General features: G+C 44.2%; 2 protein-coding genes across 5 annotated transcripts; both read right to left on the minus strand.

Annotated features, from left to right (window-relative positions):
• Positions 1–964: 964 nt before the first annotated feature.
• LOC110504917 (pre-mRNA-processing factor 19) lies at positions 965–9,714 on the minus strand. Its single transcript, XM_021583789.3, has 16 exons — positions 9,502–9,714; positions 8,738–8,887; positions 8,495–8,571; positions 8,234–8,375; positions 8,034–8,107; positions 7,860–7,925; positions 7,677–7,718; positions 7,466–7,540; positions 7,289–7,364; positions 7,079–7,188; positions 6,694–6,849; positions 3,025–3,094; positions 2,768–2,941; positions 2,394–2,476; positions 2,150–2,255; positions 965–1,947 (listed from the first exon to the last, which is right to left on the minus strand). Exons 1-16 carry the CDS (start codon positions 9,518–9,520, stop codon positions 1,850–1,852), a joined length of 1,518 nt encoding a protein of 505 aa, XP_021439464.1. The 5' UTR covers positions 9,521–9,714; the 3' UTR covers positions 965–1,849.
• Positions 9,715–9,775: 61 nt separating this feature from the next.
• Positions 9,776–15,143, minus strand: LOC149971604 (uncharacterized). Of its 4 annotated transcripts, none has more exons than XM_090219574.1 (10): positions 14,503–15,143; positions 13,704–13,758; positions 13,284–13,417; positions 13,073–13,208; positions 12,602–12,886; positions 12,037–12,372; positions 11,626–11,807; positions 11,116–11,211; positions 10,880–11,023; positions 9,776–10,790 (listed from the first exon to the last, which is right to left on the minus strand). In XM_090219574.1, the coding sequence occupies exons 2-10, from the start codon at positions 13,753–13,755 to the stop codon at positions 10,575–10,577; spliced, it is 1,581 nt and encodes a 526-aa protein (XP_090075700.1). In that variant the 5' UTR covers positions 13,756–13,758; positions 14,503–15,143; the 3' UTR covers positions 9,776–10,574. The 4 variants fall into 4 exon arrangements, with proteins under 4 accessions (XP_090075700.1, XP_090075702.1, XP_090075703.1 ...); XM_090219576.1 differs by having other exon boundaries at positions 13,704–13,779; positions 14,503–14,628; XM_090219577.1 differs by lacking the exon at positions 12,037–12,372.
• Between the last annotated feature and the right edge of the window lie 2,405 nt (positions 15,144–17,548).

Here is a 17,548-nt window from a genome sequence, read left to right on the forward strand (position 1 = left end):
AAGTCCCCAAGAACACAGAGCCCTCCGTCATTCTTAAATGGAAGAAGTTAGGAACCACCAAGACTCATCCTAGAGCTGGCCACCCAGGCAAACTGAGCAATTGGAGAAGGCCTTGGTCAGGAGGGGTGACCAAGAACCCGATGGTCACTCTGACAGAACTCCAGAGTTCCGCTGTGCAAATGGGAGAACCTTCCAGAAGGACAACCATCTCTGCAGCATTCCCCCATTCAGGATTTTATGGCAGAGTAGCCAGACGGAAGTCACTACCCAGTAAAATACCCATGATCAGCCCGCTTGGAGTTTGCCAAAAGGCACATAAAGGACTCAGACCATGAGAAACAAGATTCTCTGGTCTGACGAAACCAAGATTTAACTCTGTATGCCAAGAGACATTCATGGGTTGCTTTTTAAATTTTTGCCCGTCTACTAATAGCTGCCCTTCATTGCGAGGCATTGGAAAACCTCCCTGGTCTGTGGTTGAATCTTTTTGAAATTCACTGCTCAACTGTGTGGGGTACAGTAGATTACATAGTCATTTTTTAAAAATCATGTTAAGCACTTATTGCACACCGAGTCCATTCAACTACTTCTGAACTTATTTAGGCTTGCCATAAAAGGGTTGAATACTTATTGACTCAAGAAATTTCAGCTTTTAATATATATATATATATATATATATATATATATATATATCATTCTTAAATCTTTAAAACTATGATCCACTTTGACATTATTGGGTATTGTGTCGGCCAATGACAAAAACAATATAAATGTAATCCATTTTAAATTCGGGCTGTAATAACTAAAATGTAGAAAAAGTCAAGGGGTGTGAATAATTTCCAAATGCACTGTAAAGAGCACACTGAATCTTTGTGATCAAAGTCACTTTGGTGCCTCTGACAGGCTGAATCGACAACTGGAGGCATATACAATACATTCCATTGATCAAGCAAATAGCTGGCTGTTTTTACATAAAACACTTCATTTATTGAGGTGTAAAAAGTGTGGAAGATAATTCAAGGGATTAAGTAGCCAGTAGACCTGACCTGCTTGTTTACAGCTGTACTAGGGTCAGACAGCATTTCTGTGTTGTTTAAGACACTGCGGAGCAGGTGCCAGATATGGCTCGGATATGGCTCGGAAAACATCAATCCAGGGATGAGAAATGCATTGTACTCTGAATTGTCCCATTATCCCGACTGCTACTTCTTCCGGAAAACTGTCCTTTCCGTCCTCATGCTAGGTAGCAGAAGTTACAGCAGCCATTTTGGAATGGCAGTGTTAGCCAATCAGCTCCTTTGTTGTTCAACATGAAATACCATTCCAAAATGGCTGCTGTGGCTTCTTCTACTAAAACTAGCAGTGTTCAATCTCTGTGGTGTCTTAATTTACACAAGAATGCTGTCCAACCCTGTAAGCAAGCTGGTCAGATCGCCTGGCTAAGAATGAACACAATACACAGAATTGGCATATACAATGTGACAGAGCTTAGTTAAAACAAAAATACAATTTCAACAGAAGATTACTGTTGGTCTAACCAGCAAAGGAGAACAGAGATTTGGGGAGTTATTTACGGAGAATAAATGAAGGGGAAACCTAAATACTTCAGCACCTGTTCCTCCACCCACCCTGGGATCCTAAATAACTATAGAACAACAAATGTTTTTTTAAATGCTAAGACCATCAACTGCTGGTAAATGTGACTGCCTAGGCCAGTCAACCCACTACATTCGGATCACTGGTCCATATTTCTCAAACCCCAAACCCGACTGCAGCCGAGTCAAATTTGTCGCACAGGTCTAGACCTTATCCCCTCTTCCACTTCCTCTATCTGTTTGTCTGTACTAATTTACAGGCTGTAGAACTTAAGGCTCCTGTCCATTCCCGCGGAGGAAAGGAACTGAGCATTGTCTCCAAACGCCACGCCGGTCACAAGGCCAGAGTGATCTGGAAAATGAGGGAAGACATGATTAAAGATGGAAAAAGAGCGACATGAAGGTGACTACTGTAAAATGTGGCATGCCCATATGACACAGCTTTTCCTAACCATGTGTACAATATGAATGAGTTCTTATCACTGGTGAGCAATCAAGGTCAGGTGAAGGTTGAATGTGGATATAAAATGTAAGAGGCTATGAATGTTTCTTACCGCTGAAGTTTAGGACCTCCGACCACTGCTTGCAGATGTACACCCTGATGTCAGATCCACCCACAGCCAAGTACGTACCACTCTGATCAAACACCAGAGACTTAACCTGAGAGAGAGAGAGAAAGGTTCCACTGAAAAACTCCACAAGAAATAACTATGTTATTCGCAGTAAATTAATTAGCCATATCTGGCCGACAGATGGGGAATACTGTGGCTAGCAGACTGCACGGTCGCTCATTCTCACTTCGTAGTTGTTGTCCAGGGCGATGGTCTTGAAGTTCTTCAGTTTCCTCAGATCCCACAACTTCACAGAGCTGTCCTGGGCACCTGGAGCAGAGAGGGAGAGACTGGGTCAGGTCATGAGAAATACATCACACTGTTTTGTCATTACATTTTAGATTGAATTGATAAACAAAGGGCTTTATTGGCATGGGAAACATGTTTACATTGCCAAAGCAAGTGAAATAGATAAGTGAAATGAACTAATCAGAAATTAACAGCAGACATTACACCTACAAGTTTAAAAGGAATATAGACATTATGGCTGTGTACAGTGTTGTAACAATGTGCAAATAGTTAAGAGTACAATCTATTGGCTCGGTGGTTGGAGAGACTGACCTGTGGCCAGGTAGTATCCGTTCTCAGAGAAGGCGATGGAGGTGACGGGACCAGAGTGGCCGGGGAAGTTGGCCACGTTGGTGCGCTCCTTCAGATCCCAGATCTTGATTTGGGAGTCAGCTGTTCCCGTCCCAAAAATCAGACCGTCAGGGTGGAACTGAGCACAAGTCAGAGCTGGGGAGAAGGGGGGATAAATATGTGACACAGGGAAAACCGGAACCCAGTTTCCGTATTGTGTCGAGCACAAACACACTTACCAACACCAGCAGCCTCATCAGTGACTTTGGTAAGGACTCGGCCAGTTTGGATGTCAGAGAAGGCCCAGTACTGAGAGAGAGAGAGAGAGAGAAAGAGTATTAACGCACACCCAGACGTGCCAACTTTTTAGAGTACCAGACGCATGCGGCAAATTGGAAATTCAAATCGCACGCCTAGCAAGTGCCGAATTGGGGTTCTTTCCCTAGCACAAATTGTGCGCGCACTGTTTGTGTGTCTGATCACAATTATAATCAACACTAAAAGCAAAATCATTTTGAAAATAAAAACAAATGATCGGGTCGACACAGACCGCAAACTGGCTACACAAAGCTTAAGTAGTAGGCCACGGCAAAGGGAATCTGACCGCGGTTCGCTAGGCCACGGCAAAGGGAATCTGACCGCGGTTCGCTAGGCCACGGCAAAGGGAATCTGACGTGCCAACTTTTTGGAGTACCAGACGTTAGAGTACAATCTATTGGCTCGGTGGTTGGAGAGACTGACCTGTGGCCAGGTAGTACCCGTTCTCAGAGAAGGCGATGGAGGTGACGGTTCACTAGGCCACGGCAAAGGGAATCTGAACGCTGTTCGCTACAAGAGTCCTCGGTTTCAGCCATTGGATTTCTTTGCAGCGCATAGATCATTTCAGATTGTCGAAATTGATAGAATCTCAAATCTAGTGCCAAGGCATTGTAGAAGCATTGCCTCTATAGCCAACACCACACCTTCATTGTGCAGTCTTCTAAACTCCCCACTCCATCTATCTCTCTATATATATTTTTTTGCCCTTTTTATCCCCAATTTCGTGGTATCCAATTGTTTTTAGTAGCTACTATCTTGTCTCATCGCCACAACTCCCGTACGGGCTCGGGAGAGACGAAGGTTAAAATTCATGCGTCCTCCGATACACAACCCAACCATGCCGCACTGCTTCTTAACCTCTTGAAACTCTGGGGGCAGTATTTCATTTTTGGATGAAAAACGCTCCCGTTTTAAACAAGATATTTTGTCACGAAAAGATGCTCGACTATGCATATAATTGACAGCTTTGGAAAGAAAACACTGACGTTTCCAAAACTGCAAAGATATTGTCTGTGAGTGCCACAGAACTAATGCTACAGGCGAAACCAAGATGAAATTCCATACAGGAAGTGCGCCAGATTTTGAATGCGCTGTGTTCCAATGTCTCCTTATATGGCTGTGAATGCGCCAGGAATGAGCCTACACTTTCTGTCGTTTCCCCAAAGTGTCTGCAGCATTGTGACGTATTTGTAGGCATATCATTGGAAAATTGACCATTAGAGACTACATTTACCAGGTGTCCGCTCTGTGTCCTCCGTTGAAACTATTGCGTAATCTCCAGGTGCGTGCATTTTTCCATTTGGTTCAGAGGAGAAACCAAACTGCCACGAGTGATTTATCATCGAATAGATATGTGAAAAACACCTTGAGGATTGATTCTAAACAACGTTTGCCATGTTTCTGTCGATATTATGGAGTTAATTTGGAAAAAAAGTTTGGCGTTGTAATGACTGAATTTTCGTTTTTTTTCCTTAGCCAAACGTGATGAACAAAACAGAGCGATTTCTCCTAGACAAATAATATTTTTGGAAAAACTGAACATTTGCTATCTGAGTCTCCTCATTGAAAACATCCGAAGTTCTTCAAAGGTAAATCATTTTATTTGAATGCTTTTCTTGTTTTTGTGAAAATGTTGCCTGCTGAATGCTAGGCTTAATGCTATGCTAGCTATCAATACTCTTACACAAATGCTTGTGTAGCTATAGTTGAAAAGCATTTTTTGAAAATCTGAGATGGCCGTGTTGTTAACAAAAGGCTAAGCTTGTGAGCCAATATATTTATTTCATTTGCGATTTTCATGAATAGTTAACGTTGCGTTATGGTAATGAGCTTGAGGCTATAATTACGCTCCCGGATACGGGATTGCTCGTCGCAACAGGTACACAGCGCGCATCCAACCCGGAAGCCAGTCCAGGTTGGAAACAGGAAACATCATGCACCTGGGAACCTTGGTTAGCACGCACTGAGCCCGGCCCACCACAGGAGTCGCCGGTGCGCGATGAGACAAGATTATCCCTACCAGCCAAACCCTCCCTAACCCGGACGACGCTAGGTTACGACAGAGCCTGGAACCCAGAGTCTCTGATGGCACAGCCGGCGCTGCAGTACCACTGCGCCACCCGGGAGGCCCCAGATGTTTATATTCGATTATACTTCTGTAATGCTTTTTGTGGAGCGGATCATAATTACAGTTACAGTCTCAGGTTGCGTGATCCTCTCAATGTTAGGTGGAAAATACAACTAATGAGACGCAGAATGAAATGTGTATCACACTCGCACAAATGAGACCAGTTATTTTTCGTATTTGCATTTAATTTCTTTCACTAGCAAATGCGAGTGAACTGCTGGCACTTTAGAGCCCACTGAATGCCCATCTTAGGGTCGCTAACGTTAGCTTGAAACAATTAGTGTTTACCTTTCTGCAACACACAGTCGAAAATAGATTTGTCCATGTGTTTATGTACAGCTGACAGTCGGCAAACTCAACATCACAACAAACAGGAAGATGGGCAGACATGTCCAATAATGATGTATTAATCATCATGTCCGTTGACACAAACTCCGTACATGTCTGTGTGTTGCATCTCGAGAATCAGGATGTTAGATTTACTTTATTACAATGTAAAAAATAGCAATAATAAACAGGAACTATTCATTTCTGCGTACTTTTAACTCTGATCTCGTACATGGACAGAGAATTGCGTTGGTACGCAAAACGCGTGCATGTTGGCCGGTCTGCACATCCACCAACAGAGGTGCCATCATTTACTATTGACAACAGTACAGCTGGTGCATTCAATACGGTGGGGTCGGGTGCTGGGACATTCAATACGGTGGGGTCGGGTGCTGGGACATTCAATACGGTGGGGTCGGGTGCTGGGACATTCAATACGGTGGGGTCGGGTGCTGGGACATTCAATACGGTGGGGTCGGGTGCTGGGACATTCAATACGGTGGGGTCGGGTGCTGGGACATTCAATACGGTGGGGTCGGGTGCTGGGACAGTCAATACGGTGGGGTCGGGTGCTGGGACAGTCAATACGGTGGGGTCGGGTGCTGGGACATTCAATACGGTGGGGTCGGGTGCTGGGACATTCAATACGGTGGGGTCGGGTGCTGGGACATTCAATACGGTGGGGTCGGGTGCTGGGACAGTCAATACGGTGGGGTCGGGTGCTGGGACATTCAATACGGTGGGGTCGGGTGCTGGGACATTCAATACGGTGGGGTCGGGTGCTGGGACATTCAATACGGTGGGGTCGGGTGCTGGGACATTCAATACGGTGGGGTCGGGTGCTGGGACATTCAATACGGTGGGGTCGGGTGCTGGGACATTCAATACGGTGGGGTCGGGTGCTGGGACATTCAATACGGTGGGGTCGGGTGCTGGGACATTCAATACGGTGGGGTCGGGTGCTGGGACATTCAATACGGTGGGGTCGGGTGCTGGGACATTCAATACGGTGGGGTCGGGTGCTGGGACATTCAATACGGTGGGGTCAGGTGTTGGGACATTCAATACGGTGGGGTCGGGTGCTGGGACATTCAATACGGTGGGGTCGGGTGCTGGGACAATACGGGGGACTGACCTGGTCCTCGGAGGAGCTAAGCAGGTAGTCTCCGGTGGCGTGAAGTGACAGCCCGGTCACGCTCGCCTCGTGAGCTCTCACCACCTGGACACAGTTGCCCCCGGTAACAGACCACACCCGGATGGTGCTGTCTGGAGAGGCAGAGAACACCACCGACTAGAGAGGAAAGAAAGACAGAAAATGTAAATAAATTAAATAGTGTGGAAGGAAATTAGGCAAGTTAGTTGGTGCAGGTTACAAACTAGAACACAGCACATGTTCAACCAGGTACACCGATGAAGTAAACTCCTTTACTTAGAATTTCACTGTATGCCCAATGAGGTTCTCTTAGATCCTATGTTCTAGAAGTTCCACCCAAGACAGGTGTATAGACACATATTGTTACCTGGGAGGGGTGGTAGATGACAGAGGTGACCTTCTTGGTGTGACCCTTGAGGGTGGCGATGATCTGCTCCTCCTTCTTATCAAACACAACCACGTTCTTATCAGCCCCTCCTGGCAACACAGAATACAGTCATCATGTACACTGTTTAGATATGCAAGAGGGGGGGGGGGGGGGGGATTAAAAATATATATTTTTAAAGAGGGTGTTTACCAGTGAGTACTTTGTTAGTATCTGAAGGACAGAGGTCCATACACAGGATTCCTGGGACACTGGCACTATGAAGACCCTGAGAGATTCAAAAGAACAGACAGTTCAGGGCAACCTTGGATAGTACTCAGCAGCTCAGTCAGTCCAACTACAGGTTATTAGACAGACAGTAGTACTCACAGCGTGGGAAGCCACTTGTCGGTACTTGCTCAGATCCTCAGCCCTGACCAGTTCCTCTGGCACAGTCTTGCCTCTCTGGTTAGGGAGTGAGAAGGGAGGAGTGAGCAAACAAAGGACTACAGGAGAGGGTATATTAAAAGATTGAGTGGTTTGATCACCCATCTGTGCAATCCTACAACGCATGAGACAACTTCCTGAATTAAAATCTGACCTTCTTTCGCTCTGTGGTAAGAACGGTGGCCTTATCTTGGAGCTGAAAACAGAGCAGCAGAGAAGCAAGAAAGATGTTAATAATCACAATTCAATGAATAACAAATCCATTCCCTTATTGGGAGGGTCACAGTGATGAGAACACAAATCACAGGGGATTAGGAGAGGGGTAAAAATATCTTACCTTCTGGATGATCTCTGGGTTCATTCCCACCTGCTCACTAACCTCCATGGGCTCCCCACCTGCACCCTGCGAGAGGCAAACCAACACAGAGAAGACGAGTTAGAAAAGAGAAACAGCATGTATCCTCAGTCTCTGATGGACAGGAATCCTGTTTGATGGATGGGAATCACTCACCCCAGTGGCTGGCTGAGAGGCAGGCATAGCCTGAGGGGCGACCAATCCGGCTTGGGGCTTCAGTGTGGCCAGGGCTGTAGAATGGGAGAATGGGAACAGAGTAAGCATTGACCTTCACAGGTCAGTGAAGAGAAGATGAGGGAGAAAAATAACTTCAGCCTATAGAGAACCCCACCAAGGCTCCCGTGGCTCTCTCTTACCCTCTCTGGCTGCAGTGACTTCCTTGGTGAGACGGGCGATGACTCTGCAGGCTGCGTCATGCTGGTAGAGGGCGTGAGAGAGCTCCTGGCGAGTCGTCTGCAGCTGCTGCCTCAGAGTGAAACTGTGGAGCATCACCGCATCCTTGAAAGAGAGAGAGGGGGAAGACATTGAGGGAGAGACTCAACACGACTGAGGAACAGTACTTGGCTGTAACACTGTCCACAGTCAGACCACAAACTCCAGACGATCTAGACACTCACCCACTCATCTTGCAGAGACTTGAGTATGGCAGGAATACTGGTAGCGGAGGCAGCCTTTGGTCGGATAGGATGAGACACTGGGCACAGAAGGGCAGCAAAAACAATGATTTCAAATTAAAAAAACTAAATATTTGAAAACACAACCAACTTAGTTATCCTTGGGCCTAAACTAAAATCAGTACACGTTTGATGTGATTGACCCTACACGATTACGTTAACCGTCTACTCCTGCCCTCTGTTTACCTTTAATATCGATAAGTTGCTCCTCGGACAGTGGTTGGCCGTTCATGGGGTCAACGCCATTCTCCGCGATGAACTTCTCGATCAGTCGGCGCTCGAACACCTGGTTGGACACCGGGGACACGCAGGGATGCTCCGGGACCTCATTGGAAACTGAGTAGGGGAGGAATATTAAAGCAACGTGGCCTCAGAGCATTCCATATTATTCTGTACACTCAAATGTATACGTTAAGTATGGTAGTTTCAAAACGTAATGTTACAAATTTGCAAAACGTAGGATATGTTACGATGTACCTTTCGCTAGCTAGGCAGCTAATGCTAACGTTAGCTAGCTCTAGGGGTTAAGATTAAAGGGTTAGCTAACATAGTAAGTAGTTGCAAAATAGATAAACAGTAGTAAGTTGCTAAAATGTTTAAGTTGTCCGTGATGAGATTCGAAAACACAACATTTTGGTTGCTTAACGTTTGCGTATTCAAATTTCAAAACTAACATAACATAACTAATTTGAGAGTCCCGGATGTACGTTTACTATGTCACGTCTAGTCTATGAGACTAGTCTGAGTAAGTGGATAGTACAGTTTTAATTTCATGAATAGATCCAATACTTTTACGGTTAACTAATATAGCTAAATAGTAAGCCACCATGAATAATACCATGTTGTGACAGATTAATCAGCTACAAGCAAACGTTAGCTTCCTAGCGTTGCACACTGTTAGCTAGCCAATGCTAACGTTAGCCATTTATCGACAAGCATGTTCAACTTACTTGCGCAAACCAAAGACATCTTTCAAGTGCACGTCCCTCCACAGCCAAGCACGAACCGTTGGTGTTACTTTGATGGCAAACTATCTTGAAATGTTTTGCCTAAAAGGCAACTAATGTTATTGTGCCTACTTTATTTTTGGTCCAATGTTGCACGCTGGCGTTTCATTGCCGCTTCAAAAACATTGCATGCTGGGATAGTATCAGTTCTCCAACGCGGGCTCTTCATCGTTTTGTTTTCAGCTCATTCAAACAGTAATATAAAATCACCGCCCCCTACCGTCATTAAACTCGTTTTATTTTCTTCGTCAACATAACATTATTTGACTCACATACCAATGATACGTTAATAATGCACAAGAAAACATTGGGAAAGTAGGATGTGAAACACACTTTCAGATTGATGCCAATAAAGAATAAATACAATGTAAATACCTGGTGAAAATAAGTCATATACTCATATGGATGCCATTTTATAGAAATCACTCAGTTTCTTACTTAACGATATGTTATCTAAAAAAGATAAATTGGTTATTATTGTGTTCATTCATTGAATTTAATAGTAGGTAACACATGCAGTTAGCTATGCTTTTAGATTGAGGCCATTCCCTTATCAATCTACTACAAAATCTTCCAATTCCTTCTCTTCTTTAATCTTGCCTACCATCCTAATGCAACAATATAATTAAACACATTACAGTAAATATACAGACATCTATGGTTAAAATGTGTCATCCTGAGGGTTCGAGGTAGGTAGCAGCAAAGTAATTGTCGGGTTGAGTTCTAGGAAGATTAACTGTCCAGGTGTACAAATTAATGATATTCCAAATGCAGGATATTGCTCATCTCATGCTTAAAAAGAACAATAATGAAATGATCATACATACATCATATGAAGTAATACTCAATACTCAAACAGGAAGGCACTTTTTGAGTATTGAGTATTAGGCACTATAGTGACAAAATTCAGCCATGAACAGTAATATCTATATATATATATATATATGATCATATCTCCCTCCACTATTTTCAATCCTCTCTTTCTTTACCTGTGTTCACTCTTCTTCTCTGTGCTTTTATAAGAAGTTGAGTTTGTCAGAAGTATAGATGCTGCAAGTCTCTGAGGTATCCGTGTCCAGTGGAAGTGTGGAGAAGTAGTCTTCTGCTTTCCTCCATCTCTCCTCGACTCCCTCTTTCTTGATCCGGAACTGAAAACAGTCTTCAGATGTATGGAGGCAGTCAGAGGCGCCTGCGACAGAAAAGGAGATCACCCTCTCACTGCCAGCAGTCTCCTGAGGAGAGAGAGTCAATGATAAAAATAAAGAATAGAATATACCTGTCTATTGTGAGACAGAATATAGAAATCACAGAATGTATTTACCTCTCTACTGGGATAGTGAGTAGTGGCAGTCTCAACACTAAGTCTGTCTGTCTCCTGTTGTCTCCCAGTCCTCACTGGCTCAGGGGAGGGCTGTGGTGCACTGTCCACTACAAGTGGTGCGCTGTCCACAACAGGAGTGTAACCCTGAAACAGACACACGTAACATAGAAATTAAGAAAAGGTAAAAAGAAAAACATAAGACTGAGCCTACATTTACAACTTCACCGTCTACCTACAGAATGTGTAGGTCTGGGGCTCCATATTTTTGGCGTTCCAATCTGCTGTGAATGACCGTAAAAACCATAGGGCTGGGGGCTGGGCGGACTGTAGTCCTGCAGGCGACATAAATAAAACAACTATGTAAATATCACAACCACTACACTGAGTATTCCAAACTTTAGGAACACATTCCTAATATTGAGTTGTATATTCAGCATAGACACACAGGGGAACACACAGGAAGACAAACATAAACCATTCACAGATAAGCTGTATGTGACCCTTGACCCAATTTAAATATGGAAGGAACTGATGCCTGAGGAAATTGAGACTGGCGCAAAGGACTGGATCTATTTTTACTGACACTCACTTCAGAATGCGATAAGATCATACAGTTGAAATAGATGGACAACATAGTACCATGGCAACAGGCTCACAGCATTGCGCACACACAAACCCTGGAATAACCCCACCATATTGCTTCTACCTTCCAAGCTCACACATAACTCTCACTCTCCAGCGGTCACCTGGACATTGCCTCTTGGCGGGTTAGCTGCGGGTGTGTGGTGACCTCTTAGGCCATTGATGATCATAGTGAGGCTGCAGTTAGGGTAGCGCTTCATAAACAGGATGAAACCAGCCAAAGTCACAAACATGCCAGAAGGGACGCTGATGGACTTGAGGACCGCTCTCCATCTAGCAGTCTTATCTGGAGAAAAAAAAATAAAGAATTGGTAGAGCCATAGATACAAAGGGTGTGTGAAATAAAATAAATTAAGGGAAAGGGGGGATACCTAGCCAGTTGCACATCTGAATGCATTCAACCAAAATGTGACTTCCGCATTTAACCCAACCCCTCTGAATCAGAGAGGAAGAGCTCTGCATCACGTAAAGGGAAAAGCTGTTGCTCACACACACACACGATCACTGTCTCTCACCGACCACATGGAGAACAGTAGACGACACCAGGTTGCCGTCCTGATCTCGAATCTCATACATCCCATCATGCTTTGCACTCAGCCTGGTGATGACCACCTCGTTGACAGTCCTATTTCTCCCCAGAGAGATGAGGCCCCAGTACCGGGAGTCCTGATCCACAATATGCCCGTCCCTGATCAGCTGCACGGGGCGGGAGTACCGGGAGTCAAGGGGAACATTGGAGGGGTTGGACGGGTGCAGGGAGGGGGTAAAAATGAGGTGGACATGAGGGACAGGGAGAAACAGGGGAAGGTTTAGCGACTCCTTGAAGTAGCGGGTGACATTGAAGGTGTGCCCTGCACCCACACAGGTGATAATGAGGAGCGAGAAAGAGAGTATGGGAAAGAGTGGAGAGGAATGAGGATGGTGAGGGACATCCAGATGAAAGAAAGAATCAGATAGATACAAGCATTAAGTGTCAGTTTGGACAATTTATCAGACTGCTCTAAAAACTGATATCGCTTTCTCATCTCCACCGCTCTCTTAACCCTCCGTCTAGATATTTTTGATATTTCCAGTGCTCACCATTGACAGTGAGTTTGCTGCGGGAGATTACTTTCCCATTCTCGTCTCTGAGGGTGTAGTTTCCCTGGTCTGCCTGGGTCACCCTCTCTGCCACCCAGACCCTCCCGTCCGACCCCAGCCTCCCCCGGCCCGCCTCACTGGTCTCGAGGTCTGTCCGGTTCCACAGTACCACCGGCTGGGAATCAGGGGGGGAGCCCCGGGGTGAAAACTCCAGCAGGGAGCCATCTTTAGGGATGTTGTGCTGAAAAGTCTCCCCATAGCCCCGTCTGAAAGTTTTTATACATTCTGAGAAAGGGAGAAAGAGAGAGAGATGACATTGAGATGACATTGAGTAAAATGTTTCAAATGTCATACAATCAATTTCCATAGATAGAATTAATCATTATATAGTATTATAGAGAAAGAAACATGCAGTAGAAAAAAATTGAGAGAAAGAGGTGGAGAGCGGTAGTCCCTGAGGCTGAGTAGTACCTGAGACAGTGAGGCGAACGGTCTCATCTGTGAATCCAGAGGACAGCTTGATAGAGTAGAGTCCCTGGTCACCGTGTGTGACGTCCTTCAACAGCAATGTCCTATCTTTGGTCCACTCAAACCGCGGGTCCTTTAACTACAATACACAATAGCAATGCTTAGCATACAGGAACCCGCTGTACACATGCTGTACACACACTACTGTACCTACATTGTTATTCTCCAGGAGCACTCTTCTTGGTCCTGGAGGGTAGCTGGGGGTAAAGGTCACAATCCTTGACCCTGAGTAGACCGGCAGGCGGAACTCTTGTCCAGAACACACTATCTGGAAGTCTTCATTCCAGCCTGAAAAAGAGAGGGACAAATAGAGGGAGGCAGAATGACATGTAGCACATTGATAGGAAATGAAATGATCAAAATAAAAAAACGTGAATTTTTACAAATCCATGTGTGACTGAGGTTTGAAAAACAACCACAGCGATACTGACAAAGAAAAGCTACAGGGAGAGAGAGAGATGGGAAACCAATTCTTCCAACATATTACTACTGTAAAGTAAATCACTGGTTGAACAGCCATCTACGACTGGAACCAACAGCTATAATACTAAAATGTCAACAACAAACAACTCACCCAAAGAGACAGGGATGCTGAGAAGGGCACTCAGTAGGATAGAGAGGTGCATTTTCTGAGGACAGACACAAGACAGCTGTAGAGACACACCCACTGGGTCAGAGTTTAACTGTATAGCAGGTTCTAATTACATCTCACTTCTATCCTTCAAAAAACAGCCTACTTCATAATCTAGGGAAGATTTGTTATACATATTTTAACATAGTGTAATATGTGTTAGACATATAGATGTGTTAGACATATAGATGTTAGAAAGTGGACAGAAAATTCGTTGTGCAATACAATAGGCTAACAGTACGGTATTCCAACAATTAATCCAGTGCATGATGAACATTTACAACTAGGCTACAGAAAACAAGAATAGGATTGTCCATGATTCATGGCCCATGAAACATTGTTTCATCACTGCTCTCCTTTTCGACAGTGAAGTTTATCGAAGAACATCACCAAGGTGACTTGGTCCACAGAGCTAGTGGACTACTGTACAGTCAGTTGAACACTACAATTGTCATTCACCCCACTCCTCACAATTACCGAGCCAGCAAACACCGTTCACCATCAATCAACTACACAAGGGGGTGCTAAAAGTCTATCTTTAGAATGTTGCACTGCTAATTTCACACGACCTGTGATGCTGATATTTTTCGCTGATTATTGGCAGAGTATTAGGCTATTATCGACTACATTAAACTAATGCACTACGACAAAATATTTTCCAGTAAGCTACTTATTGGAGCAATTTCTTAGAATCAACATTGAATAAAATGCAGATGTATTAGATGCCTATATTTGCACTCACCTATGCACGACGGCAAAATATACAGTGCTAATATTTAGTATTATTGTTTTGCAAGCCCATGTAGTGAATGAGCCAAGCAGCGTAAACCTAATTAACTGCGTATTCTTTGGAGAGGTTCTTCTTCTATGGTATCATGGCATTTGCAACAAATGGTGGATATGCATGTCGCCACCTACTGTACGCCTGGATAATACGATCCCTAAAAATGGAAAATGCGGTGTTCATACCAACGATCAAAAATCAAATGAAACTAATCAAAATCAATCTGCTTTACTCCCTACACAGCCTCAAAAGGAGCCTGGGAGGTCGTGAGTGAGGTTGTTTCCTATGCTGCTACTTGTTCTTAGGTTAGCGTTCCAGGTCGTCTTTTTAAAATCAGATTTCACACAAGGACTGGAATGTTGCAGTGGGCACTCATTAATCGCAATATTCTAATGCAACTAGAAAATTATGACCTGGAACGCGATCAAGGTGCTGCGCAGATTATCATAAATCACCCCAATTTGCAGATAGTGGGTTTATGAAATTATATACAGCACAGGCAGGAATGTAGCCAACCGGAATGTCTCTACTAGGCTACAGTCTAGGGAAGTTTCAAGGCTCTGTCGACTTTCTGGGCCTTTTCTAATTTGGGAAAAAAAGTCGGTCCTCCGCTCTTTCTCCTCTATCCTCTCTCCCCCTGACCCGGAAACAGATGAGTGATCGAGGTCGAGCCTCACCCTCTTCAACATATATATCAACAAATTGGAGAGGGCACTAGAACAGTCTGCAGCACCTGGCCTCACCCTACTAGAATCTGAAGTCAAATGTCTACTGTTTGCTGATGATCTGGTGCTTCTGTCCCCAACCAAGGAGGTCCTACAGCAGAACCTAGATCTTCTACACAGATTATGTCAGACCTGGGCCCTGACAGTATTTTTTTTTTTTAAATCCAGTTGCCAGGACCACAAATACAAATTCCATCTATACACCGTTGCCCTAGAGCACACAAAAACCTATACATACTGTACCACGGCCTAAACATCAGCGCCACAGGTAAATTTCCACAAAGCTGTGAACGATCTTCTATTCCCTAACAAAGCCATCCTACAAAGAAATGAACCTGTAAGTGTAACAGTAGAAGCTTAAACCGTCCCCTCGCTCATACCCGGGCGCGAACCAGGGACCTTCTGCACACAACTGACATCTACGAAGCGTCGTTACCCATCGCTCCACAAAAGCCGCGGTCCTTGCAGAGCAAGGGGAACAACTACTTCAAGGTCTCAGAGCAAGTGACGTCACTGATTGAAACGCTATTTAGCGCACACTGCTAACTAAGCTAGCCGTTTCACATCCGTTACATAAGCAAGCTGGTCCTGGGGCACTGTTCACAAACAGACCTATCTTTTGGGTGAAATACCACAATGTGCAATCACAGCAGCAATTTGTGACCGTTTGCCACAAGAAAAGGGCAAAACACCAAAAGAACAAACACCATGGTAAATACAACCTAAGTTTTATTTTCCCTTTTGTGCTATAACTATTTGCACATCATTACAACATTGTATATAGATATAATATAATATAACATTTGAAATGTCTTTATTCTTTTGGAACTTTTGTGAGTGTAATGTTTACTGTTAATGTTTTTGTTTAATTCACGTTTGTTTATTATCTATTTCACTTGCTTTGGCAATGTAAACATGTATTTCCCATGCCAATAAAGCCATTTAAATAGAAATTGAGTGTCAATTTGTAGGTAAGTGAATGGAAGAGTGTCCTCCCCTCCTCCATAGCCACCTTTCAACGAGGATTTCAACGAGGATAGTCATGTGGATCCCATACCTGAGTGCTTTGCGGAAGCTTTTGTTTTGTCGGAAGACAAACGTATGCACACTTTTAAAAACAATATGCTATTTATCTTTTTATCTATACAATGTCTTGCACAACTAATTTAATGATATACTATGCAGAAATCGCTCTGCCATTTCCTGGTTGCTAAAATATGAATAGTTTATTTGACAAAACAAGCAAGTATAGTATGTTATAAAGCAGGTGCGTCAAACTCATTCCATTGAGGGCCTCGTGTCCGCGGGATTTTTAGTTTTTCCTTTCAATTAAGACCTAGACACACAGGTGAGGGGAGTTAGATACTAATTAGTGACCTTAATTAATCAAGTACAAGAGAGGAGCGAAAACCTGCAAACACTCGGCCCTTCGTGGAATAAATTGGACAGATGGTGTGGAGAATCTTTGTATCATCTAAATCGCTGTGAACTATATTTCCACAACCAAAAATATTGTATTTTCAGCTGTAGGAAGCTGGCGTACAAATCTAAAAGACACAAAAATGAAACTTAAGAACAGGAAGCATAGAAACTTCGCACATAGAACAGATGTACCGCTTCTTAGACTTGCTTTAAATTACACTGACAGATCTATAACTTACATTTATATGGGAATTTTGTTGGATCGCCAAAAAGTTACATACTACATCTTTAACTCGTTTTTATTACTTTTTTAAATTACTGTCTGGTCCAGCAATGGTGGGTTTGTGCCCATAGGCAGCGTTGTTGCCGGTGATGTCTGGTGATGACCTGCCTTACAACAGGCCTACAAGCCCTCAGTCAAGCCTCTCTCCGCCTATTGCGGACAGTCTGAGCACTGATGGAGGGATTGTGCGTTCCTGGTGTAACTCGGGCAGTTGTTGTTGCCATCCTGTACCTGTCCCGCAGGTGTGATGCTCGGATGTACCGATCCTTTGCAGGTGTTGTTACACGTGGTCTGCCACTGCGAGGACGATCAGCTGTCCATCCTGTCTCCCTGTAGCGCTGTCTTAGGCATCTCACAGTACGGACATTGCAATTTATTGCCCTGGCCACATCTGCAGTCCTCATGCCTCCTTGCAGCATGCCTAAGGCACGTTTACGCAGATGAGCAGAGACCTTGGGCATCTTTTGGTGTTTTTCAGAGTCAATAGAAAGGCCTCTTTAGTGTCCTAAGTTTTCATAACCTTGACCTTAATTGCCAACCGTCTGTAAGCTGTTAGTGTCTTAACGACCGCTTC

This window comes from Oncorhynchus mykiss, chromosome 25, assembly GCF_057628025.1.
Source record: "Oncorhynchus mykiss isolate SJ-2025 chromosome 25, ASM5762802v1, whole genome shotgun sequence".
Lineage (NCBI taxonomy): Eukaryota > Metazoa > Chordata > Actinopteri > Salmoniformes > Salmonidae > Oncorhynchus > Oncorhynchus mykiss.